The sequence below is a fragment of the Emydura macquarii genome, unplaced genomic scaffold (assembly GCF_026122565.2).
Source record: "Emydura macquarii macquarii isolate MOO-44397 ecotype Brisbane River unplaced genomic scaffold, CSIRO-AGI_Emac_v2 contig_1781, whole genome shotgun sequence".
Classification (NCBI taxonomy): domain Eukaryota; kingdom Metazoa; phylum Chordata; order Testudines; family Chelidae; genus Emydura; species Emydura macquarii.
Window position 1 is genome coordinate 83,082 of NW_027131918.1, and position 27,124 is coordinate 110,205.

A 27,124-nucleotide genomic window follows, 5' to 3' on the forward strand; every position below is an offset into this window, starting at 1 on the left:
TCAGGCAGTTGAAAACTGCTATCAAATCCCCCCTCACTCTTCTCTTTTGCAGACTAAACAAGCCTAGTTCCCTCAACTTCTAGGTGGAAGCCATTTTTCTTCTTCTTGAGCAATTGGTTTGTTCGAGGTTCTCCCGGGACAGGGTGTTGGTGACCCCGAAGTCCTCTGGCTCAGATGTCTCTCGGAGAGAAGTGTTGGCGGCCTGGGCCCGGCTTTTCCGTCTTCCAACGTTACAGGCCTCTTCAGACATTAATTGGGGTGTGTGGCATGTGATATTCCCCAGAACTTCTACCTTTTTTCTAAAGGAGTCACCTGTCCCCGAAATATGCCCTGTTAACTCGTTTTTCTAATTACTTTTGGGCGGGATGACAGGGATAGACTGGGGGTCAGCTGACATTTTCTTTTTCATCAACTGTTTATCTGGGCACTGTACAGGGAGATTTTGAACAGACCAGTAAAAGGGCCAAGGACCACGTGATAGTGTATCACACTTTGCGGCGAACAGCAGCCAAAATTGATAGGCCTTTCAACAGGCCTGTGCAGCCTTGGCATGGCTAAGCCAGGAGGGCAGGAGAGTCCCTTTATCAAGTGTTGCCTGACCCTGTTCTCCCTCCCTGATGCTCTGGTGGACATGCTGGGATCTGTGTTCCAGGCAAAGCCCAATCAACTGCGGAAGATGTTTGTCCCGGCCTCAAGATATGCAAATTCTGTCAGGACACACCTCGCTCATTAAGTACTCTGGTAAACTTAGGTCTAGCTTTTGACTTTTTTTTTTTCTTGTTCCTTGACGTGTGATTGTCTACTAACCAGGATAAATGCGGGGGGTGGGGCGGATCTCTGTTTAGACGCAGTGAGTGAGTGTGTTTTTTTGGATCCTACAATGACCGCTGGAAGATCTGGCCAATCGGGAAGCCATCGCTATTCCCGCTCGAAAGTCGCCCCAGACTTCAGTAATTATTAAGGGTTGGAGTATGTTTACTAACCTATTGCAGACGTGTGTAAGTGCTTGAGCCTAAGTAAAGGTACAGCTTTGTAGGAAATGCACTGTTGTGTTACACTGTTTCTACCAGCCCATCTATCGGCTGGACGGCCGGGTCTCCATTTGACTTAATTCCTGACACCACCTCGCACAAAGTAAAGCTACCATGACCTTTGGGTTGGCAGAACCCCGGGTAACAGGCACCTGATGTTGTGCTCTCCTAAATGGTCAGTTGGCCCAGGTTCGTTAGTTCCAGGTCCACCATTTATGTTTTTACTGTGTGTACACTGGGTGAACTGGCTCTTGGCTGGCCATCACCATAGGTCTTCCAGATCAGCACCAATACGCACACAGGGCCCCTGATTAAATGCTCCTGGTCCACAGTCTATGTCTGCATCCAAGTGCAGTTTTAACAGTCTTGGTAAGTTTTCAGCTAATGCCAAGAGTCCTTGAACCCAGAATCCTCTGGCAAATTGGCACTTACCGAGCTTCACCAGACATATGTCAACCACCGTGATTCATAGTCATTTAGTATCAGCCCAAATTCACAGCAGCGGGCACTAATTCAGCTCTCCAGGACGTCTGGCCAACACCCAATGCTCCAAATCCATGAGCCAGGCCCTCCAAAATCACGAGACCGGCTCAAAAAGAATGAGATGAATCATAGGGGCCGTGCTTCTCTTGACCTGCTGCTCACAAACAGGGAAGATTTGGTAGGGGAAGTAGAAGTGGGTGGCAACCTAGGCAGCAGTGACCATGAGATGGTCGAGTTCAGGATCCTGACGAAAGGAAGAAAGGAGAACAGCAGGATACGGACCATGGACTTCAGAAAAGCGGACTTTGACTCCCTCGGGGAACTGATGGGCAGGATTCCCTGGGAGGCTAATATGAGGGGGAAAGGAATCCAAGAGAGCTGGCTGTATTTTAAAGAGACCTTATTGAGGGCACAGGAACAAACCATCCCGATGTGCAGAAAGAATAGCAAATATGGTAGGCGTCCAGCTTGGCTTAACAAAGAAGTCTTTGACGAATTTAAACACAAAAAGGAAGCTGACAAGAAGTGGAAGCTTGGTCAGATGACTAGGGAGGCTTATAAAAACACTGCTCGAACATGCAGGAATGAAATCAGGAAGGCCAAAGCACAATTGGAGTTGCAGCTAGCAAGGGACGTGAAGGGGAACAAGAAGGGTTTCTACAGGTATGTTGCCAACAAGAGGAAGATTCGGGAAAGTGTGGGCCCCTTAGAGAACAAGAGAGGCAACCTAGTGACAGAGGATGTGGAGAAAGCTGAGGTACTCAATGCCTTTTTTGCCTCTGTCTTCACAGACAAGGTCAGCTCCCAGACAGCTGCACTGGGTGGCACAGAATGGGAAGGAGGCGAACATCCCGCAGTGCTGAAGGAACAGGTCCAAGACTATTTAGAAGGCTTAGACATACACAAGTCCATGGGGCCGGATGCAATGCACCCCAGGGTGCTGAGGGAGTTGGCTGAGGTGATTTCAGAGCCATTGGCTATTATCTTTGAAAGCTCGTGGCAATTGGGGGAGGTCCCTGAGGACTGGAAAAAAGCAAATATAGTGCCCATCTTCGAAAAAGGGAGGAAAGAGGATGCAGGGAACTACAGACCAGTCAGCCTCACCTCAATCCCTGGAAAGATCATGGAGCAGGTCCTTAAGGAATCCATTTTAAGGCACTTGGAAGAGAGGAAGGTGATCAGGAACAGTCAACACGGATTCACCAAAGGAAAGTCATGCCTGACCAACCTGATTGCTTTCTATGATGAGGTGACTGGCTCTGTGGATGTAGGGAAGGCGGTGGATGTGGTCTACCTTGACTTTAGCAAAGCTTTTGATACTGTCTCTCACAGTATTCTTATCAGCAAGTTAAAGAAGTATGGGTTGGATGAATGGACTATAAAATGGATAGAGAACTGGCTAGAGCATAGGGCTCAACGAGTAGTGATCAATAGCTCCATGTCTAGCTGGCAACTGGTCACAAGTGGAGGTCCCCAGGGGTCGGTCCTGGGACCGGTTTTGTTCAACATCTTTATTAATGATCTGGAGGATGGGGTAGATTGCACCTTCAGCAAGTTTGCGGACAACACTAAGCTGTGGGGAGTGGTAGATATCCTGAAAGGTAGGGATAGGATACAGAAGGACCTAAACAAACTGGAAGATTGGGCCAAAAGAAATCTAATGAGGTTCAACAAAGAAAAGTGCAGAATCCTCCACTTAGGAAGGAAGAATCCCATGCACAGCTACAGACTGGGGACCGACGAGCTAGGCAGCAGCTCTGCAGAAAAGGACCTGGGGGTAACAGTGGATAAAAAGCTGGATATGAGTCAGCAGTGTGCCCTGGTTGTCAAGAAGGCTAATAGCATATTGGGCTGCATCAGGAGGGGCATTGCCAGCAGGTCACGGAAAGTGATTATTCCCCTCTATTCGGCATTGGTGAGGCCGCATTTAGGATATTGTGTCCAGTTTTGGGCCCCCCACTACAAAAAGGATGTAAACAAGTTGGAGAGAGTCCAGTGGAGGGCAACCAAAATGATGAGGGGGCTGGAGCACAGGACTTATGAGGAGAGGCTGAGGAAACTGGGCTTGTTTAGTCTGCAAAAGAGAAGAATGAGGGGGATTTGATAGCAGCCTTTAACTACCTGAAAGAGGGTTCCAGGGAGGATGGGGCTAGGCTGTTCTCGGTGGTGGCAGATGACAGAACAAGGAGCAACGGTCTCAAGTTGCAGTTGGGGAAGACTAGGTTGGACATTAGGAAAAAGTTTTTCACTAGGAGGGTGGTGAAGCACTGGAATGGGTTATCTAGGGAGGTGGTGGAATCTCCATCTTTAGAGGTTTTTAAGCTGAGGCTTGACAAAGCCCTGGCTGGGATGATTTAGCTGAGGTTAGTCCTGCTTTGAGCAGGGGGTTGGACTAGATGACCTCCTGAGGTCCCTTCCAACTCTAATATTCTATGATTCTATGATAATGAATGTGAAGTTCTCCTTATTTGTTTTCCGGTCTTGGGGCCCTTAGAGGATTGCCTTTTGAGCCACTCCTGCCAATTCTCTCCCGAAACCTCTATCAAGACATTCTCAGATCAGGCAAAAACTCTGGGGGGAGATACCCTCCAGGATTATATGGACACGCTGTTTTGGACTTCAGCGGGGTCCAGGTAGGGGTAGCTAATGGGCAGTGACTTGTTCCTCTGCCGGATTTCCTTGGAGATCTCTGCCAGGCACGCCTGGAAGGTTGCGATAAGCTGTTTGGGTTCTTCCTCGGTGAAGTGTTGGTCGGGGTAGTAGCCCAGGGGTCTCTGGAAGGCAGCAAAGAATGACTTGAATACGGAGGCAGTGAACTCTCAGATTCCCCCTTGGCAAAGGGGAAGAACCAGGGTCCAAGCCAAGCTGGCCCCTTCTCCTTGGATGCCTTCTGGCTAGGTATTGGGGAGAAGACGCCTTTTCTCCCCCTGACCTTTGGAGAAGGGTAGAAAACTGGAGAACGTTGTAACTATCAGGACGCCCTGGTATGTGGAAGGGGTGGAATTAAGCTGTCTGTGCAAAGCAAAGAGGCTGGTGGGGAGAGGGTGCCCCAGAACAAGTATATGATCCAGCTTTGACATCGTCAGAATGAAACTTTTCCATGTTTCCCAAGCAAAGCTTTTTCAGACTCTCCATCCCATGAGAAAACTCAGCTTGGATTTCTTTTTCTGAGCAAATCCAAGCTCCACTAGGAAGATGAGTAGCCTCTACTAGCGACACCCTAATTTGCAGAGCTGATGAATATGCATGGTCTCATTTGCATAAATACCTTCTTCCCCTCCCCCCCGGACACTCCCCATTCCCCAGCTGCTGTGTCTCCCTCCCAGCTCCCCCCACACACATCCATTCCTCTGTCTCCCCCCAGCCTTGCCCACAGCTCTCAGCCAGCATGAAAGGGGCCGCCCCACTCACCAGGTCTCCGGGCTCGTAGCTCACGACGGCGAGGAGGGAGAGGAGGGCGCAGGTGGCGTTCACTGCGGGCAAGGTGTCCAGGACGCTTTGCAAGGTCGCGGTGCCCTTGGTGGTGGGCGGAGGTGCTTTCAAAGTTGCTGGTGAGTTAGGCATCCAGGCAGCAAAATCAAACTATGACATAGTTACATGCCAGCAGGTCAGAGAGGGACAGCTACACCAGAAAACCCAGGAGTCCTGAGAAACGCACTCTCCCCCCCACACACTTTTGTGGTCAGGACACAAGCTAAACCACTGGGGGGCTCTCAGCCCCCCGCCAGCACCTTCCCATGACTCCCCCACTCCTGCACCCTCATCGCTGGGGCCTCTTTTTCTTCCACCTCTGGTGCCCCCATGAGGGCCGTGCCCCGGAGGCAAGCTTCACCATCATGCCTTTTCTCTTCCCGGTGCCCATCCGGGAGAGACAAGCTCTCCCGTGGTTCACTGAGACAGACTCGTGCATGGCACAGCACATAGAGCCGGGGGAGAGGATTCCAGAAGCCCTAGAGGTGCACACAAGTGCCAGTAACACAGGGCTGGCTTTGCCGTGTTGCCACTCACACCTTGGCTAGGTTACCAGGATGCCCAGCAGCACCCCAGCAAACTGCAGGGGAGTCATGTCCTTAGAGTGTGACTGCTTTACAATGTTGACTAGCACCATATCTATATTAGTATTTATTAAGCCCCAATATCATAGAATCATAGAAGATGAGGTTTGGATGGGACATCAGGAGATATCTAGTCCAACCCCCTGCTCAAAGCAGGACTAACCTCAGTTATATCATCCCAGCCAGGCTTTGTCAAGCTGCAGCTTAAAAACCTCTAAAAATGGAGATTCCACCACCTCCCTAGGTAACCCATCCCAGTGCTTCACCACCCTCCTAGGGGAAAACTTTTTCCTAATATCCAACCTAGACCTCCCCCACTGCAACTTGAAACCGTTGCTCCTTGTTCTGTCATCTGCCACCACTGAGAACAGCCTAGCTCCATTCTCCCTGGAATCCCCCTTCAGGTATTTGAAGGCTGCTATCAAATCCCCCCTCACTCTTCTCTTCTGCAGACTAAACAAGCCCAGTTCCCTCAGCCTCTCCTCATAAGTCTTGTGCTCCAGCCCCCTCATCATTTTCCTTGCCCTCCACTGGGGAGCCCAAAACTGGACACAATACTCCAAACGTGGCCTCACCAGTTCTGAATAGAGGGGAATAATCACTTCCCTCGATCTGCTGGCAATGCTCCTACTAATGCAGCCCAATATACTATTAGCCTTCTTGGCAACCAGGGCACACTGCTGACTCATCTCCAGCTTCTTATCCACTGTAACCCCCAGGTCCTTTTCTGCAGAACTGCTGCCAAGCCCATCAGTCCCCAGTCTGTAGCAGTGCATCAACGTCATCAAGTCCAATCCCCTGACGAGATGAGGGATTTGTTGCGCCTACATCTCTGAAGACAAGATGGCTATCCAGCCTCCAGCCCATCCCACACTCTGCAGCCCCTCTGAGTCAGATCTGCAGGTTGAGCTGCATCCACACTGCCAAATGACCTGAGTCACAGCAGGAGGCGGGCACTGACCTACCTCACCAGCCATGTCCTAGGATCTGGGTCCCAAGTGCTTCCTGACCCAAGTCAGACTGAACTGTGTGTGGACAGAAGGGGGCCTGGGGCTCAAACCTGAGTCAGAACCTGGGCTTAGTGTATGGTGTAGACACACCCAGTGTGTCCCTGGGAAAAGCGACAGAGAGAGAGCATTGGGTCTGTAAGCTAAGCCGCAGCTCCTTTCGTTCTTAGTTCTTCCTGAGTTCAGAGAGGTGGCCTTTCTACACTCCCAGAGAAGAAACAAGACGGCGTCAAAAAGGACGCCAGATGCCATCCGTTTCTGTGTCAACCGGGAAGAAGCCGAGGGTCCTGAAATTCGACTAGCTGCTCCAATCAAAAAGGGGCAGCAGTGTGAACCCAGCATTAGCCGTGCAGCGCCGGTATCTTAATGGGCCCAGAGCGGGAGAAAAAGGATGGTGTGGTTCCATGCACAGGGACTTCCTATGCGACCGGGGGAAATCATTTAGATAGGGGCTGGGTTGGTGTTTTACCCAGAGGGATCACCCCAAACAGATTGGGCTGATAGATTTTTAAGACCAGAAAGGACAATTGGGAACCCCTTGTCTGACATGCCTAGGGCAGTAATCCTTGATTTGAGCCCAACAACTTCTGGAGGGGCTAGAAGCAGATGCATGATCTAAGTAAAGGTCTTCAGGGTCCATTCCTTAATTATCCTCCCTGCTGAAATTAGGCACTTTATTTCCAGTTTGGAGTCAATGGGGCCAGATCCCGGCTGGCGTCAATGGGCGTCTCTCCATTGGAGTCAATGGGGCCAGATCCCAGCTGGTGTCAATGGGCATCTCTCCACTGGAGTCATGGATGGGCACTGATTTTCCTTGCCATAGAGATGCCCTCTGTACTAGTACAGAGATTCATCAACCAAATCAGCTGAGCTTCCCAGGGTGCAAAAGAGGGGTGGGGACATGCAAAGCAGCATATTTTAGGGCTATTCAAACCAAGCTCTCCCAAACTCCCTCCTACCTGCCCGCTGTTGACAGCGGCATGCCGGGCCGAGCTGCAGTAGATGATCATGGTGAGGAATTTGATGAGCTCAGCCATAGTCTGCAATGTGGAGGGGACACCTGTTGGGTGAAGAAAATGAGGCAGGTTGTGAGCTAACACCAAAAGCACATCTGCACTACCACTCTAAGTCGATCTAAGTTACCCTAGTTACTTTACCTAAGTAACATAACTTAAGTTGACGTGCCTTAGATCCACATTCAGTAGCATCCATACTATGCTACATCGATGGGAGACGCTTTTCCGTTGACACGACTTCCACCTCTTGTTGAGGTGGATTACGACATCGATGGGAGAGCGCTCTCCCATCGACTGAGCATGACTTCACCAGACCCGCTAAATCGATGCCACTGCATCGATAGCAGTGGTGCCAATTTAGCGTGGTAGTGAAGACGTGCCCCCAAACTCATCTCTGGCCTTGGGAATGACACACCTCCTCACACATACACACGGCTGCCGCAATCCCTCCCACGAGAAGTGGGGCAAAATAATGGACTTTTTGGTTCTCCTGCAATACTGAGGGGAAAAAAATCATTTCAGGTCTATCCAAAACTGAAATTTTTCATGAACTGAAAAGACCAAAAAAAGCGTGATTTTGAGCTATTTTTTAACTTTTATCATCTTTTCAAAAATACAATTAAGGGAACTTTCTAAACAAAAAGTCGTTGCAAATGGAAAAATCCAAATGTTTCATTTAAAAAATGTCGACCTGATTTGGATTTTTTTTTTCCCCTCCTGAAACAATTCAGTGAAATTTACACAGATCTGTGAAATATTTTGATGTCACCAAATCTGCGTTTGTTTTTTTTTTTGCCTCCCCCTCCAAAAAAGGGAGGTCAAAAAAATATTCACACAGCTCTGCGCCCACAACTCAGCAGAGAGAATCTGAGTCCTGATTTGCGTGAAGAATGGCTTCGGAGTAACAGAAGGTGTGGCTTTTACACTGATTTTATTTCATAGATTCATAGAGTTTAAGGCCAGAAGGACCACTATGTTCTTCTAGGCTGATGTCCTGTATAACACAAGCCAAAATCTTCCCCACAATAATTCCTCCTTGAACTCCTTGGTTCATCAGTTCACCTGATGATCACCTGTTCTGTTCTTTCCCTCTGAAGCACCTGGAATTAGCCACTGTCGGAAGACAGGATACTGGGCTAGATGGACTGTTGGTCTGAGCCAGTCTGGCTGCTTTTAGGTTCTTATCTAGCATATCTTCCAGAAAGGTCTCCTACCTGAAGCCAACAAGAGATGGACAATCACTTCCCTTGGGAGTTTGCTCCACCGGTTAACCCCTGCACTGTGAAACACGGGCACTGATGGTTGCAACACTCTGTATGCGTACTCTTGTGACTGGCAAGATCACCAACTCGCACAATGTTAGTGCGAGTCTCAGGGTGTTTGATCATTTCCTAGGTTCTGCCCTATGGTGAACACAACAGAATCTCAGCTTTCATTAAATACATTTTTTAAAAAAGATGTTTCTGACCCTCTGTGATGAAGTGGAGATATTCTTGGAGGTTTTCTCTGAACGCTATGTGTGCGTGCCTCAGTTTCCCCCAAATGTTGCTCATGTATTTCGGTGATGGGAGCCGGGGGTGTGATCATTGCAGAGGCCACTGGGGGGCGGATGGGCCTTCCTCAGCCACACATCCGCGGACCAGCCCCCATTGTCCTCCTGAGTCAGCCAGCTGTAACAGGTTGCGGCAGGCGGAGACCACCTTGCCCAGGAAGGAGACAAAGTACTGGGGAGGGGTAAGAGGACAGGTCTGGGGAGGTGACTGGGTGGACGAGGCCAGTCCCCTGTGAGGGGTCGGGAGCCGTAGGGTCCGTGAGTTGGGGCTCTGAGCGTCTCCAGGTGGTCACTGCTGTAACTTCTAATGAAGCTGCTAACAAAGTCTTTCTGCACTGTCATCCTGAGAGTTAATAAACCCGTCCGACTCCCACACGGGCTGTGAATCGCTTCTGCCTGCAAAGTGGGTGCATGGCCCCTTTGGGGGTGTGGAAGGACTCCCCAGAGTCCCATCCAGGGGGACCCACAGAGCGAGCTCCCGCAGAGCAGGGGGTGCTGAATGCTGCGAGGCCAGATTCAGGAGGCGGCAGCGCTGGTGTGTGGAGACCCGAGGGTGGGCAGACCCCGAATCACTAGAGTCCTGACTGGCTGGTTCCTGGGGGACTCTGTCACACCCTCACAGTTACAAAGCTGAGGACCAGCAAGCCGTAAAGATTCAAACAGCCAGAAGGCAAATAAAAGTCACCCTGTGTGTAACAGTTTTTCAGTCTCACGAGTTTTAAGCCACTTGTGATTTTGGGGGGAGGAGAGAGGGGCTGATCCATGATTTCGGAATCTGTGGGGCCATCAAAATGGTGGGCACGTCTTAATTGCTGAGTTAACCTGGCGTCTTACCAAGCTGTTGTCCCTAGGACCTGAGCCCACATTACAGCTGTGCAGAAACCAGAATTTCCCTTCCCCCCAAAAAAATCTGAGAATTGTTTGCAGGACAAAGCCAACGTGTTCGGACTGTCGTTACGAAACAGACTTCTCAAAAACATTTCATTTCAGGTCGGGCAGCACACTCCCTTGCGGTGGCAAGAAAGGTTTTGTTCTGATTTTGACGAAATACTTCTTGTTGTTTGGAACTGAAAAATCCAAAGATTTCATTTCCAGTGACGTTGAAACGGAGCATTTCACAGGTGCTGAGGCCACCGTGATATTCTACGCTAAGCAGTATAACTTCCCTGAGTTCATTCCTGACTGAGCGAGAGCAAAGCTTTCAGAAAAACATCCACTCTTGATTTAAAAATTGCCAGGGGTGGAGAATCCGCCACTGCCCTTGGGAAATTGTTCCAAATGGTTAATTCCCCTCACTGTTAAAAATGTACACCCTCATTCCTGGCGGAATCAGTTTGGTTTCAACTTCTGGCCATTGGCTGGATCTTTCTCTGCTAGATCAAAGAGCCCATTATCCAATTTTTATTCCCCATGTGCGTCTTTATAAACTGGTTTGACATCAACCTGGAGCAGCGAGACCGCAAACAGAGAACGGCACAATTCCTTCTCCAGCGTGAAGCAGCCACATGCCCAGCCCTTTATGCCCCACCCAGCCCTCAATGAAATCTAATCCAGACCCCACTAGTTACGCTCAAGAGGGGGAGCGAGGAGGGTGGAGGACAATACCAGATGACTTTCTGCCCAGGAATCCTTCAGCAAAGATCTCTGCCACCCAGGCCTGCAGTTCAGAGTCATCCTGGACAGCGGCGTCTCTCTTGTAGTACAAATGAATGATGCCAGAGACAAAACTGTGGGAATTAAAGGAATAAACCAGTTAGCTATTTATACTGCAGTGGGTTTGCTCCTGAGTCACACTGGGGCGAGCGAGAGGAGAAATCGCCCGCCAGTGGAGTTACAACTGATTTACACTGGGGTTAGTGGGAGGGGAATCCTCCCAAGTGACACCAGTGACTTATTCTTGATTTACATGGGGAGGCGAAGAGAAGTGGGGTCAAGCCCCAATTAGATCATAAATTACAGAGATTGAAATTTTATGGAAAAGTCGCTAGATGGCACCACAGGATTAGGAATATATATTTTAAATTTTCGAATAGTTTTCACTTGCAAACAGTTTGCCACACACATTGATCCAGTGCAGATATGTTTGTATGCGTGGCAGAATGCCACTGATAGCACTCGTGATTTCCACGATGCCTGGAAATTAACGCCACTCCGGGCATCAAAATCTCACCCAGCGAGTCCTAAAATGAGCACCAAAAGTTGTATGTGAGCTAAAGAGTCCCTTTTTAAAAACGACACCCTAACTTGATGGAAAAGTTACGCCAGGTTGGACATTTTCCATCCAAACTTTTTTTTTTTTGGAAAAAAATCTGGGTTTTTGACAAAACGAAAAAGTCTGCAGGACATGTCAGCTTTCTTCTAAAAAAAATATTTTTTCATCGGGAGAATTAGAACCTGAACACAGAACCGTTTTCATTTTGCTTTTCTGCCAGAAATGTTCTTGTTTTGAGCAGTTTTCCTCAGAAGGATTGGCCAAAACTCTTCTGGTTTGCAGCAGTTTCTGGCTGAAAACGTTGTGGTTTTAGAAAGATTTTTGGCCAGAAAAAAACCTTTGGATTTCAGTTTGGGGACAAGAAGTCAAAAAACATTTGCTGAAAATTTTGGACCCCTTCCTCTCCCCAAAAATCATTTCCATCCAAATTTTCCCTGGGGGGAAGAGAAACTGTTAGCAACCAGCTCTGGGTAAATTCTCCAAGTGATGGCAAATCCACAACATTACTTGGGAAACTGTTTAAAAATGGTTAATTCCCACTTGAAGGAAAAATATGTATCTCGCCCTCCTTCTTGAGGTTTCATCTGCATACATGAACCTGCAGAGCACACTCCAACAAACCAGACCAGTCAGGGCACATCCTGACCAAGAGGAATCTGGTTCAACGTTAACCCCTTTTCTTCACAATATACTGAACCTTTAGCCTTACTCTTTTTAACTCCACTGGCCCTTGCTTCAGACCCATGCTGTCACACAGCCTGGGAGAATGCAGATGCTCTGCAATACAGTGTCCTCAGTCTAAGGGCCTCCTGGTCTCATTCTGTGCATTGCTCTGGTTTTACAGCACCTGGGCTGCTCCAGGAGAGGTAATGACCCTGGCGTAATTTAGAGCAACTCCTAGTAACCCACTGGGGCAGCTCTAAGGGGCCTAGGCCATCCCTCCATATTACTTGTGCTGACTCAGCCTTTTCCTAGTCAGCTGTGACACCTTGAGGACCATTCTGCTTAGTGAAAATGGGATCAATGTCTGTCCGATCGAAGGAAGGAGTATTTCAACCTCAGCCCTACCTATCCTGGGGCTCCTACCATCTTGAAGGCTCAAAATATTTTTGACGGAACAGATTTCCATCCAAAAAAATTAGGTTCACCTTAATCAAAACCTATGGTGGGAATGTGTCCGTTTTGATTAAATTAACGATGGGGAAAAGTCCAAACAAATCAACTATCTTGTTTTGTTTCAATAAAGTAGAAATGTTTTGATTTGACTTTCATATTATATTAAGACATTGATTTAAATATTATAGTATATATGAAAATAATATGCAAGTATAAATACAGCATATATTAAGTACCATATATTTAATATTATTTATAATATGTTGTCTTTAATATTTTAAGATCATATAAAAGTTTTAAAAAAAATATTTGGGCCTTGTCCAAATGAAATGAGAAAGTTGAAAGTCGATTCAATTTGACTTTTCCCTCTAGTGACTTCATCGCAATTGACACGTTCCTGCAAAATGAGCAGCTGAAGTCAGAATGCAACTTTGCTGCATTATCCAAAATGAAACATTTCATCGTTAAGGAAAGAAAACCATTTGAAAAACAAAATGGTCCCAGATGGGAAATATTTTGGAATTTTCATTGCGTGGGGAATTTTGACATTTCAGCTTTTCATGGCAGAGATCTCCTGGGTAAGGAGTCCAAAGTCCTCTTTCCCAGGCCCCCCTATCACATCATCCCAGTTCCAAACTGTTCAAGTTCCATCTTCAAATTTGTTAGGTCGCTGGCCCCTGTGACAAACTGGGAAAATGCCTGTAATATTTCATGAATGTTATGTGTGACTTGGTTCAGTTGTGTAGTACAGCCTCACTGAATGCATAGAGTTAGAGACCGTAAAGAGGGTTTTGTTTTATTTTTTAGGGTTCCAGGTCATGATCATCTAGGCTGACCTTATGTATAACATAGGCCATAGAACCACAGCCAATAATATCTGCATCAAACCCAGAACTTCTGTTCAGGAGATCTGATCTCTTTTAGAACATATTCAGACTTGATCTATTAAGCCTGCAAGTAATGGAGAATACAACAAGCCTTCAGACGAGTCTGCCAAAATGGCACAAAGTGAAAAGTTAGGACCTGACGTTTCTAATGTTAGAAAAAAGCCAGAGGTCGTTACAGAAACTATCAGGGAAAAGTGAAAGAATTTTGCCTGGGCTGGAAAACTAGGTTCCCTTACCAGCCCCTGGGGAGTGGCCCAAGATTGTTGGAAATGCCAACCAGACAACTCGTCTGAAGGGACTTTGTTACCTAGAAGGGGAAGACTATCATATGATCTGACCAGAGCGTCGCGTTGTGAAGAGGGAGCACCTGGAATCGTGAAGAGAGGACGAGGAGTGACAGCATGAAAAACTGAGGAAGAGGACCCCAGGTCGGGCAAGAGTTGGTCCCCTGATGTAGCCACAAAGGAGGCACTACCTTCACACCACAGAATGGAAGCTGACAGATGCTGAACTCGGGCATATCTAAGCCGAGGTCTTGTCTACACAGAACAATTTTCTTGGGATAGCTCAGGTGTGAATGTGACCTCATCCGCTCACACCGGGTGGATACTCTTATTCCAGCATGACTGGTTTAATTTTACGTTGCCTGGAAAGGGGATTGAACTAAACAACCAGAAGCTACTTTAATACTGGAGTAAGAATGTCCACATGGCCAGTAGTATTGGAATAACCATAGATGTATGATTACAATGGAATAACTAGTGATGCGTTCCAACGTAGACAAGGCCTAAGGCTTACAGGAGAGATTAGTTTCTCATTCTGCAACGTCTGCATTAACACTGGATGAGGAATGACGGATACTTGCTGATACTGTGCTTTAAAGTCTGCGACCCAACAAAGAGATAAGCGGGTTTTCTCCCAGGCAGGAGGGAAGCTACCTGTCTCCAGTGCAAATTACACACTATGGAATCAAAGCAATGGAAGCTGGGGTTCTCTGATTGTTCCCAGAAGGCAAGGTTTAGACTGGCAGAGTCTGGACAAGTTTGCTGGCAGGGCAGTCAAGCAACGGACATGCAGCTTACCCACAGGAACACTCTCACTCTTGCTGGGGCAGAGGGGTAACACGGCGGCTCATGGTTCTGGGTGTCCTGATCAAGATGTCACGCCTGCACTGCCTCCAATAGAACAATGTTGATTTACACCTTCTGGTGATCTGGCCCCATTGATTCCAATGGAGAGACGCCCATTGACACCAGCTGGGATCTGGCCCCTTGACTCCAGTGGAGAGACGCCCATTGACACCAGCTGGGATCTGGCCCCTTGACTCCAGTGGAGAGACGCCCATTGACACCAGCTGGGATCTGGCCCCTTGACTCCAGTGGAGAGACGCCCATTGACACCAGCTGGGTTCTGGTCAGCACAAGAAAGCTGACCATGGGATCAGGCCTCACACTAAAGATAGCAACCAATTCAGAACCCTTTGTGTCTCCCAATGGCCTGGTGGTTTGTGCACAGGCCCATAATGTAGCAGACCAAGGTTTGAATCCCTGATTTGGTGCACCCAGTGAGTCTGATGCTTGGTTGTGTGCTCTCACCCCTGGGCGATGGCAGGAGGTGTTTCCCAGGAGGAAGGGGCTGACCTGGTTTAAGTGCCTAATTTCAGGAGAGGGTTTGTGGCTATGAATCAGGTCCCCTCCAAGCTCTGCCTAGTGCCACCTGGCTCATAGTTTTTTTTTGGTGCCTAACTCTCCCCGGAGGTTCTTTTGGGAGTCTAACTTCAGAGCTGAGATTTGCCCTGTGAGGCAGGTGCCAAAGTATCCTTGTGAGTCGATCCCTTCTCAATTTCTGTCAAAGGAGGCTAATGACGCTGACCTGCCTTTGCAAAGCCCTTTGAGATCTGATAAGGAAAAAGCACACTTAATATCTATTGCTGGCAAACATTCCCAGGCTCCTGCCCAGCCAGCAGGGTGACATCCCACCCTGTCAACACACCTGTCCCTTTCACAAGCTGTCAGCCGAGGAAAATTTCACTTGGGCCATATTTTTTCTGTCCTTCGTCCCCTGCAACAAATTCCCCAGTGTGTGCCAGTTCTGTTGGCCAAACTCTCTTTCCAAATTTGCATTGACCATTGGTGGATCAACTAGCTTCCGAAAGCCTCCATCGAGCCCTTTTAGGGATGTTTAGCCCGACCTGTTTGCATTTTCCCAGATGCTAATGGTAACTTGTCCATGTCTCTGCACCTTGAGGAAAGAGCTTGAACCCTTTTCTAAACTGCAGTCCTGACTCGTAACCTATCCATGCACTAGGAGCTATGAAAGACGGAGGAGCAGACCAGATCCCAGATGGAATATTATTACCCAAAACTTAAGATAGATAGATAGATAGAAGATAGATTGGGCTGGAAGTTGAGGCTGGACAAATTCAAACAGGAAATAAGGTGTCAATTGTTAAAGGTGAGAGAACAATTTACCAAGGGTCGTGGCATCCCTGACCATTTTTAAATCAAGAAATTATTTTAGGGAGGGGCAATGGCCCACATTACAGCAGGTCAGAGTAGATGAGCAGAAGGCTCCCTTCTGGCCTTAGAATCTAAGAAATGAAAATGACAGGACCAGATCCTCGGCGGGGGTAAATAAGCACAGATGTATTGAAGTCTCACGGCTTTACATCAGCTGTAGAGCTAGCCCCAAATCTCCAGGCCTCAGGAACATGAAGAAAACCTTCAGATTATGACCTGGATGTAAACTGAGGCAGCGACATTGCCTGAGGCTGCCGAGAGCCTGACCCATTGCTCTGAGAGTGGGGTGGTGTGTTGCCACCCATACCTTACAACAGGGCTATTAACTCTGAGACTTCAGGACAATTTCCAGCTCCTGATGTCTACTCTGTTGATGAAAGCATGTTACAGATCAACTAGGAGCAGAACCTCATTGGAGAGGAATGAGTGGGTGGGGCTTGGTCTGTGGGCAGGGCTTGGAAGAGCACTTCCTCTCTCCTCCCCTACAGATTCACGGGTCCTCCCTAGTTCTGCTGTGGCTTCTCCAACCCCCACCTCCAAGGCGGCACCGGTTCCCACCCCTTTTAGATTCACCTTTCCACCGCTGTCCAGATCCTCAGGCCATCGTCACGGTAGTAGTATTGGGGGAGTGAAGTGACGCCGCGGGCTTCCAGGTCATCTGGCAGACAAAGTGACTCGTAGGTCACATTCTCCATGCCCTTGGCCAGCAACTTCAGCATCCCGTGCCGACCTGTCGCGCTGGCCTGGAGGCGAGAATTTAGTGATCATGAGAGGTCAGATTCCCCAGCGGGTGTCAGTGGGGCCCGATCCCACCTGGTTGGTGTCAATGGGTGTTGCTTCATTGGAGTCTGTAGCAAAGAGGCGTGGCCTCTGTCAGAGGTTTATAGCCAGGGAGGGCCAGAGGCCCCGTGGTGGGCGGAACCAGGGAAGCCACACCCACCACACTGGAAGCAGAGAGGCGGGACCGAAATAGGAAGTACTAAGGGCAGGCCCTGTGGGGGAGCTGTCGAGGAGAACAGACATATCCCACTGGCTGAGACAGCATACGCACCGGGAGAACACACATGTAGCCAACAACTGACAACAATCACTAACTTTCCCTGCCGACAGACCGTCGTTCAAAGACACTGTGGCCTTCCTCGGAGATTGACCGGGAGGGAGGGCCCCACGCCTCCAGCTCCATTGGACTCGGTGCTGATTGATGGCCGCTGGGGTTAATAAATCATCCCTGAGCGACAGTCCCCCACCCCCTTGGGAAGCTGCTTCTAATGCTTCTTCTCAAACTTGGGAGGCAGCTGCCTCTCATTTCCCACCATGACGAGATCCAGCTTCAACTCCCAGCCGCCAGGTCTTGCTCTGCTGAATTAAAGAGCCCTCTGTCACCAGAAATCTCCCTATGCAGGTACTTCTAGAGAGACCAAACCTCCTTTTCTCCTTCTCTCATCGGCAATACAGTTTCTCTGTTCAATGTCTCACCGTGAGGCGGGTTGTCCAGACAACAAATCAACCGCATGGCTCTTTGCGTGTCAATAAGATGGAAACACTGCAACTGGGTGCCCCATCCCAGACATGATGTCACCAGAGCCATGTCCAGACGTAGCCTGGTACAGCTGGCCGAGTAACAGGGGGTTTCTTTTTTCGGCTCCCTGACAATATCCAAAAACATAAAGAAAAAAAAATCGTTCCAGGTCAAACCGAAGGCGCTGGAAAGGTTTGGTGAATTGAAGACATAAAGAAAAATGTCTTTGCTCCGGCCCAAAAGAGAAACGGCTCCGCTCAGCAAAATCACAGCGCGAGCCCAACGTTTCTTTTTGATCTCGACCATGGTAAAAAGGGCTTTAAACAAAGAGTCGTTTGTTTCACCGAAAGGAGGCAGCGAAATTGACACCAATTTGCGGCCCATTTCAGCGTCACTAAAGCTGCCTTCTCCCTCTGGTTGCTCCACAATCCGCTCCTCATGCAGGCCAGGGAGGCGATAGCCCTTTCAGCCGCTGTCTTATCCTAGAAGGTCCAATTCTAGCGTCATGTTTCCCCCGCCCAGGCCTGCTGGAGGAATGCCTGGAGCAGCCTCACAATATTACCCATTATATGGATGAGGAAAAAGAGTCACACAGAAGGAAAGGGACTTTTCTGCAGTCACTTCACAAGCAAGTAGCTGAGCTGCAAATTGATCTGAAGCATCCTGAAACCCACCACCACCCCCCCATGCACTAACCACTAGATCGCACTCCCCTCCCAGAGCCAAGGATGAAACCCAGGAGTCCTGGCTCCCAGCCCTGACCCCACCCCGCTCTAACCAGGGAAATGGGAGGGTCAGGGGGCGAGTCACCTCTCACCTTATCCAAGATCCCTCCCGGCTGTATGAGGTTGGTCCTGACCAAGGTGTTGATGTGCAAGGTGTAGCGGGTGTGGGGGATCAGGAGCTGTGGGGGGAGTGGAGAGATGCGAGGCTGAGACGGGAGCCAGATGCGAGGTCCAACCCCTCCCCCCCAACCCAGTGACACAGGTCCTGGGCACCTTCCGCCTGGGGACCCCCTGTGCAGGGGATTCGGGGCACGCAGAGAGCACGTCGCGGGGGGGAGGGACTGGGACTCACGTGGCTGTGTGAAATGGAGATACACACACACAGCTGGGCAAAGTGGCATGCCGCTGATGGGCACAGCTGGGGCATGGCCACATTTGGCTGCAGACACAGCTGGACACAGGCTCAGCCGGAGATGGCACATCTGCACCGGCACAGACACACACACAGCTGGGCATAGCTGGGCGCAGCTGGGCCCATCCGAGGCATGCAGCTGTGCACATCTGGGGCACAGATGCCGCTGCGCACATCTGGGTCACAGATGTGGCTGGGCACATCAGGAGCGTGCAGCTGTGCACATCTGGGGCCACACAGCTGTGCACATCTGGGGTATAGATGCAGCAGGGCACATCTGGGGTATAGATGCAGCAGGGCACAACTGAGGTATAGACACAGCTGGGCACAGCTGGGGCACACCGCCGCACACATCTGGGGGGCACACAGCTGTGCATATCTGGGGCATAGATGCAGCTGGGCACATCTGGGGCACACAGCTGGGTTCGTCTGAGGCACAGGCCCAGCTGGGCACAGATGGGACACAGCTGTTTGCTGGCCAAAGCCACATAAAGGACATGAGAGGGGTGCCCCCCCTCGCCCGGTCCCTTGCGCCCTTCACCTTGTAGGCGGGGTGGCACATGGGCAGCTGGCGCAGTGTGGCCAGGCAATAGACCTCACAGAGGAAATGCGCCTCCAGCAGGTGGGTGTTGACCTCATGGACCTGGAAGTTGGCCAGCCGCACCCAGATCTTGGCCAGGGTCCAGTCCCACTCGGGGTCGCTGGGCAGGAAGATGGGGCTGTCGGGGCCCGGGCGCTGGCTGAGCTGCAAGGGCGGGGAGAGGTGATGAGGAGAAAGCAGCCTGCGTCACGGCTGCCGTGCGGGGATTTGCCAGCAAGGAGGCAGCGCAGGACTGGACAGAGCCCACTGCTGCTGGGGGCTTTGACATCTGGAGGCACCCAGCGGGTGGGAACGGGGGGAGCAGCCCCACCCAGAAGGACCCCTGAATGAATGCTTGGAGCTGGGGGGAATCAGAGCCCTTCTGTCCAATCCTTCGGTCCATCCATCTGTCCCTACCATCCGTCTGGTCCATCCCTCCCACTATTCCTTCCATCCCTCTGGTCTACTCGGTCCATCCATCCCCCCGTTCATCCGTCTGTCCCTCCCGTCTACTCAGCCCATCCATCCTTCAGCCATGCCTGCCCAGTTGCAAAACAACTTTTTTCCAAATGTGTGAAAAGTGGATTTTTCTCCTTCCCCTGCTCCACTTCTTGAGGCTTTTTTTTAACCTTCCAGGGGTGAAAAATACAGAGGAAAGCGAAAGATAAAGAGTAAATAGGAAAAAGGGGGGGGGGCAAAAATTCCTGCAAACCCAATATTTTTCAGTTCCTGAAACCCCCCAGAACCCAACATTTTAAGTCGAGTCCAATCAAACTTTCAATATGGATCCTTCCCCCGGCTGGTAACAGAAACGCTCGGTCGAAATGGCCATGTCCCTGCATGGGAGGATCTATTTCGCATGGGGAAGTGTTTCAACCCCCCCCACCCCCAAATTTTGAGGTGCCTTAGTGGAAGGGCTGTTGCCCTTTCTCTGATGCAGCTGGTGCTGACAACTCTCCGAGACATAGCGGACTAGATGGCCCATTCGTCTGAACCAGGGCGGCATGGAGGAGACGGGGTACCAGGTTAGATGGGCCCATTGATACGGACCAGGTTGGCAATTCCTCTGTTCTGGATTAGCCTGATGGGAGCAAAAGGCTCCCCGGGCAGTTCTGAGCACCGGGCAGAGGCTGGGCACGCTCATTACCTGGATGGCTAAAGGCACAATCTGCCCGGCTGGTGTCAGGTACAATAGGCAGAGCGGCGCGGCCACGTACTGCTGTTTCCCATTGAGTTGGGTGGTGGGGATCCCCTCCATGATGCGGTAATCCGTCAGGAAGATGTTCCCTCTCTGCAAGGCACAAAGTGGGGTTCATCTCCAGCACAAAGCAGGCTGGGTTTTCTCCGAGCAGGACCCCCAGAACCGAGCCCCGCAGATGGCTTCCAGTAGCCCGGCAGGATCGGGTTACCTTGAGCTCATCCCGCAGGGTGGTGCCCTTCCCCAGGGAGCCGGCCACCATCTCCTGGGTCACGGGGAAGTTTTCCGGGAGCTCCGTGCATTTCCGGATCAGAACCGGGTTGACCCCGTTCAGGAACTGGTACCCAAAGAACGCATCTTCCTGCCAGTGCTCGGAGACGTACTCTGAGGACAGAGACATCATCGTGGGAGTCAACGGGACCAGATCCCAGCTGGTGTCAATGGGCGTCTATGGGAGATCCTGGCAGGTGTCAATGAACGTCTCTCCATTAGTGTCCAAAGATGGGGGAGCCCCCCACCTAGCTATGGGAATTGTGACAGGGTGTGGGGGGCACGTGCTGATGCAACCCCAAGCTACTCTCTAGCTTCCCACGGGGATGGAACCGGAGAGGCTGCAGAAGGGTCACAAAACCACTTTGTCCTTCACCCTCCAGCCCCACCGCTGAGCTCCACCCCAGGTGGAACACGGACCCTGGGCCCACAGACCAGGCCGCAGGCTGGGGAGAGCAGCAGGGTCATCTCCCCTGAGGTCTGTGGGCCCAGGGTCAGACTGGGTTGGGAGCGGCGTGCCCAGGTACCCCGGGGAGGCCCAGACCTGAAATGGGGGTCCTGCTACACCAGAATATCTTCTGGATGTCGTCCAGCTTCTCCCAGGAGGCTGCACATAGGGAGAACCCCTTCAGCTTCAGCTCCAGCTCCCTGGGGGGCAAGAGAGACGCTTGGAGGAGAGACCCATTCACCCAGATAGCCAGGAAGAAGGGGGCGTGGCCAGAGCCTCATCCCCAGGCAGGGGGCGTGGCCAGGCACCCAATGGAAGGGAGAGCACTGCCAAGACCCCATAGTCCCAGCACAGTGTTCCCCGACCCTGGCCCCAATCCACCTCCTATGGGCCCTGGAGGGCAGGGAATAGCCCCAGCGCAAAGCACCCTAGACACGCCCCCCAATCTGCCCCCTATAGGCACCGAGCTATATGACCATGCCCCGATCTCCCAGATAGATAGATAGATGGGTTTTCAGTCGACTGGTCAGTTGGAAGCCATGATCTCTATTCCCACCACTGTACAGCTGGGTAACCTCGGGTGAGTCTCTCTTCTCTCCTCTGTGACTTAGTTTCCCCCCCACACACCCTTTGCTGAGCCCATGAGGACTTTGGGGCAGGCGCAGTCGCTCGTAGAGGGTCTCCTGCGCCTGGCATAACACAGAGACAGAGAGGGGGTGTCAGGGAGGGTGGCGGGCATGAACCCTGCCCTGGGCACGGGATCTGAGATAGAGATCGCCTCTTCGGAGTGACCCTCAGTTCAACCCATCCCCGCTGGGGGTGATTCACTTTGTGCTCTCCCATGACACCCTCCTCACAACCACACACCACCACTACCCCAGGCTGCCCTCCAGCGCCCCCTCTCCCTCGGGGCTAGCCCCCGAGCAAGTGCCCCCACCCACTCACGTTTTAATGGTGCGCAGCGTGAAGATGGTGCTCTTGGTCATGCTGTACTTGATGTCAGAGTTCAGCTTGTCCACGCTCTCCGCGTCCAGGCACCTCGGCCACCCGGGGAGGTATTCCTTCCAGCTGCGGGGAGACACACCAGCCCCAGCTCAGCGAGACGCCTGGGAGCGCATCAGCCAGCCACGCCAACGCACCTCAGGCCGCAGATCCTGGTGTAGCCCCTCGTCCGTGGCTGGACGATTCTCGAGGGGCAAAAAAAAAATAAGTCCCTTGCCTGCTCAGCTTCCAATCAAAAATAAGTGTCTCTAGCTGTTGTAGTTACAGAGGAAACATCCCAAACATGCAGCGCGTGTGACCGCTGCAGCGACGCTGCCAGAGTTTGCCGAGAGTCTGAGCCGATTGCTCTAAAGAACTGCCCCTATTCCCTTCCAAACGCCCTAAAAAGCTCCATTTAAATACAGTTTTGTGAACCCCAAGGGTTCAGAGATCATGCGCCAGCCCCCCACCCTCCCCCAAATCACAGGCTTGGCTTCAAAATCCTGAGGTTTCACTAAATAACCTTTGGGGTCTTGCTCACTGTTTGGCCTCAAGGCTTGTAGGTGGGGTCCCATTTCTGCGCGTTTCTCCCCCACACACCCACACTGCATTTTTCGATGGAAGCTGAGTTTTTCCCGTCCGAACCCCCGTGACTCCAGGAGCTGGGGCTTGCAGTGAAGCACCAAGCTGCTGTTGCGGCCTCGTTAACTCTTTCGCCGCCTCGCCAGAGCAGGAGCGGGAGGCTGATGCGGGGGGAGGAAGGGGTGGTAAGGCCTGCCCGGGTTGGACAGGCCGGCCACTTCCTGGTGGAGACCGAAGGAAAAGACCCTTTCCCCATCCCACTCCCCTTCACCAGCCCCGCTGGCCCTGCCCAGCTCACCGATAGGCCTCCTGCCGTGCCCTCAATTCCTCCTGCCGGTGCTGCAGCAGTAAGGGGTGCTGGGCATCATCTGCAGCGGTTTTGGCTGGAAGGAGAAGGGCAGATGTGGACAGATGTGCATGTGGAAAACCTCATGAAAGACAGATGTGAATAGGTGTGTACGTGGGAAATGTCACCCAGGACAGATGTGGACAGATGTTTCTGCAGCAAACAAGGCCCAGGACAGATGTCCGTGTAGGAAATTTCATGAAGGACAGACATGGACAGATGTTTATGGGGCAGCCCAGGCTCAGGACAGATGAGGACAAATGTGCGTGTGGGAAACCAGCCCTGGGGCAGATGCAGACAGATGTGCATGTGATAAACCTCCTGAAGTTCAGATGTAGACAACTGTGCATGTGGAAAAGGTGCCTCGGAGCAGATGCAGACAGACGTTCATGGTGAAAACTTTCTGAAGGACCGACATGCCTGGGGCCAACCTGCGAATAAGCAGACGTGGGCAGAGGTAAATGTGGCTAATCTCGTGAAGGGCAGATGTGGACAGATGTGCGCATGGCAAAACTAAGGACTGATGGGCGTGTGGCAAAGCTGTGACGGGGTGTGAGAATCAGGATCCAGGCATCCCCAGGGGGAGAACAGAAGGTTTGAACCCCCCTCAAATAAGCAGTTAAACCGACTAACTGTATAAGGTGTTGTTTTACTGTAAAAATATATGACGTAAGCGTGTGATGTTCTGAACTGAGTGGCCACCCTGAGCGACGCAATGCAGCCTGTGGTTATGAATGGGTGTAGGTGTCCATATAGAGATGTGCAAATTGTGACCTTGTGAAGCAACTTTAGCAGCACCTCACCCAAGGACAGTGAAGCAATTAGGCCAGGAAGGGCCACCTGCCAAGTCGGGTGTTTACATGAAACCAGTTCCAAGTAACCATCTATTAGCCAGCCCAGACAATGACAGGCTATTACACAGGAACATAAGAACGGCCAGACTGGATCAACAATGGTCCATCTAACCCAGTGTCCTGTCTTCCCACAGTGGCCGGGGCCAGCTGCTTCAGACGGAGTGAACAGAACCAGGCAATTTATCAAGTGACCCATCCCCTGCCGTCCAGGCCCAACTTCTAAAAATCAGAGGTTTAGGGACACCCAGAACTTAGGGTTGCCTCCCTGCCCATCTTGGCTAACAGAGGGGCCCATCCTCCAGGAATGTATCTAGTTCTTTTTGAGCCCTGTTATACATCAGGCCTTCACAACATCCCCTGGCGAGGAGTTCCACAGGTTGGCTGTGTGTCGTATGAAGAAATACTTCCTTTTGTTCCATTTAAACCTGCTGCCAATTCATTTCATTGGGCGACCCCTGCTTTTTGTGTTACGTGAAGGGCTAAATAACACTTCCCTACTCACTTTCTCCACACCATTCCTGGCTTTATAAACCTCTATCATACCCCCCTTAGCTGTCTCTTTTCTCACACTCCCAGTCGTTTTAATCTTTCCTCACACAGAAGCTGTTCCATCCCCTCTAACCATTTTTGTTGCCCTTCTCTGTACTTTTTCCAATTCTAAGAAATCTTTTTTGAGCCGGGGCGACCAGAGCTGCATGCAGAATTCAAGATGTGGGCGTGCCGTGGATTTAGAAAGAAGCCATTGGATCATTTCTGGATTCATCTGCCCCCTTTCCTAACAGTTGCCAGCGTTCTGGTAGCTTTTTTGACTACCGCTACACCTTGAGCGGATGTTTTCTGAGAACTTTCCACAATGAGTCTAAGATCTCTTTCATGAATGCTAGTAGCTAATTTAGACCCCGTCATTTTTATATGTGTCGCTGAGACGGTGTTTTCTAATCTGCATTTCTTTGCACGTACCAACGTTATATTTCACCTGCCGTATTGTCATCCACTCAACCAGTTTTGTGAGCTCCCTTTCTAACGCCTCGCAGTCTGCTTTGAACTGAGTATCATGAGTAATTCAGTGTCACCCGCCAACTTTGCCGCCTCCCCGCTCGCCCCCTTTTCTAAATCATTTAAGTATATATTGCACAGCACTGGTCCTGCTCCAGACCATCGGGGGACCCCGCTATTTACCGTCTCCCCACTGTGAAAACAGCCCATTGATTCCAGCCCCATTTTCTACCCTTGAACCAGTCACTGATCAGGATCCGTCAGAGTTCATAGAAGACATCGAGGCATCCTGGCGAACAAGTCAAAAGGGAATTTCCCATCCCACCCGTCCTGCCCCGAATCACCATGAATCACTAGGGCAGAAAAGGGAGGGAAAGTCTTTGAAAAAGGAGGCTTAAGTCTGAAATTTTCAGCCGGAAACTGAGGGCCCAGCCTCTCCATGGGAAGCTGTCCATGAAACCGTGCCTGCGAGATTCAGCTCTTGAAAGATCATGAGCCCTGACCGTCCCTCGTGTGAAGCCGGGGGATGTGGCTGGGGGGGCAGGGAAGCCTACCTGCCCCTTCCCGCAGCTCCACTGTGCGGTAGCCCTCGATCCACTGGTAGCAGGGGAAGTGGTAGGTCGCCCCCTCGGGCGACGTCACCTGGACGCAGTCACAGAGCCAGCTGTCCGAGGGGAAGAAGGAATAGGGCTCCTTGTAGAGGCGGATCAGCACGATCGGTCCCAGGGATCGCGTGCAGGGCACCTGGTACACATCCACCTGGCGGGGGGAGACAGCACGACGGATGGGGGGGGCAGGGTTAGAGCCCCCGCCCCTACAGAGTTGAGAAAAGCCAACTCCTCTCCATTGCTGGACATTTCGCATTGCACTTCCACACCGGCTTCTGGGGCAAATGGGATCTGCCCTGGCTGGTGGGGGGGAAATGCCAGTGGTGACCTCCAGGGGGGGCACCACTCACGCTGAGCCCAGAGATCGGGGTGGGGGGGTCGGTGCAGAAATATTGCCAGGTCTCACCCAGCCAAGGGAGCATGAAGATTGTTACAGCCCCCCCACCCCTCTGCTCCAGATGTGAGGGGGGATGATCGGCCTCACCCCTCCAGAGAACGGGAGTCATAGGGAAGCACTTTTAGGGGGATTACGGTAGCACGGAGAGACCCAATCAAGCGTCAGGCCCCCAGGGTGCCGGGTGCTGCAAGTTCCCCCTCCCTTTGCGTCCGGAGCTGCACGGACACGTGCCGAGCATCAGCAAAAAAAGCACCACAATCTAAACCAGCAAATTATTATCCTCCCTTTCCAATGGGGAAACTGAGGCATGGAACGAGGACGTGACCCACTCAAGGAGCCCAGAACTAAAAGGTGGGGAACTAAAAAAAAAAAATCAGAATGCAACTGACTGGTTGTTTATCAGGGATGGGGGGAGGGGAATCCTTCCTGACCCCTGCAGAACCCAGGTGAAACCCTGAAGCATGAGACTGAATTAAAGCCGTGGCCTGAATACAGAGAATTCTTTGTCTGATCTTCATCTCAGATCCTCAGTCTCTGTCGGAGAGGAAGAATTCATACTCACAGAACCCGGAGCGAAGTCCTTGCCTTGATGATCCAGCCGCTGCTTGGGGCTCTCCGCCTGTACTCCCACCAGTGTGATGGAGATAGCGCTGCAGGTGCTGGCTGCCAGACCCTGCCCGGTGGTCACCTGGACTACGTAGGTGGCCATGCGGGCAATGTCAGCGGGTCGTCCTTGCTCCTCCAGCCGGTGGGTCGGGGCACAAAGAGCTGCTCCCAGTGGTTCCTAGCCACGCCGGCAAGTGAGGATTCGTTCCTCGGCAGGTCAGCCCTAGGGGCCACGGCAGGCTTGCTGATTTGCTCCTGCATTGTTGCATCCAGGCTGGGGCCAGGCGCCAACCAGCCCCAGGGCATCCCTCCTCACTCCCACACACCTGTGAAAAGACTCACCCAAGCCGAGCTCTTGGATTGATGCTCATTGCAGTCACGCAAGCCCCACACTCAGGTGAAGGCTCTGAGCAAACGGCGGACTGGGAGAGCGGCGTCTTTTCCACCGACGCCGTGTTATGCAGCTCTTTGCAAAAATTCACATGTGCCCACCACCTCCCTACGTGACCCATCCCAGTGCTTCACCACCCTCCTAGGGGGAAAGTTTTTCCTAATATCCAACCTAAACCTCCCCCACTGCAACTTGAGACCATTGCTCCTAGTTCTGTCATCTGCCACCACTGAAAACAGCCTAGCTCCATCCTCCCTGGAAACTCTCTTTTAGGTCTTTGAAGGCTACTATCAAATCCCCCCTCACTCTTCTCTTCTGCCGACTAAACAAGCC

At 51.3% G+C, this 27,124-nt stretch overlaps 1 protein-coding gene across 1 annotated transcript; it reads right to left on the reverse strand.

Annotated features, from left to right (window-relative positions):
- Positions 1 to 4,108: 4,108 nt before the first annotated feature.
- Positions 4,109 to 26,503, reverse strand: LOC137158650 (hydroperoxide isomerase ALOXE3-like). The gene is made up of 14 exons (XM_067556456.1): positions 26,357 to 26,503; positions 25,344 to 25,548; positions 22,892 to 22,976; positions 21,976 to 22,098; positions 21,127 to 21,230; positions 20,524 to 20,696; positions 20,262 to 20,405; positions 19,076 to 19,279; positions 18,215 to 18,301; positions 16,452 to 16,621; positions 10,750 to 10,871; positions 7,536 to 7,636; positions 4,926 to 5,096; positions 4,109 to 4,288 (listed from the first exon to the last, which is right to left on the reverse strand). The coding sequence occupies exons 1-14, from the start codon at positions 26,501 to 26,503 to the stop codon at positions 4,109 to 4,111; spliced, it is 2,016 nt and encodes a 671-aa protein (XP_067412557.1).
- Between the last annotated feature and the right edge of the window lie 621 nt (positions 26,504 to 27,124).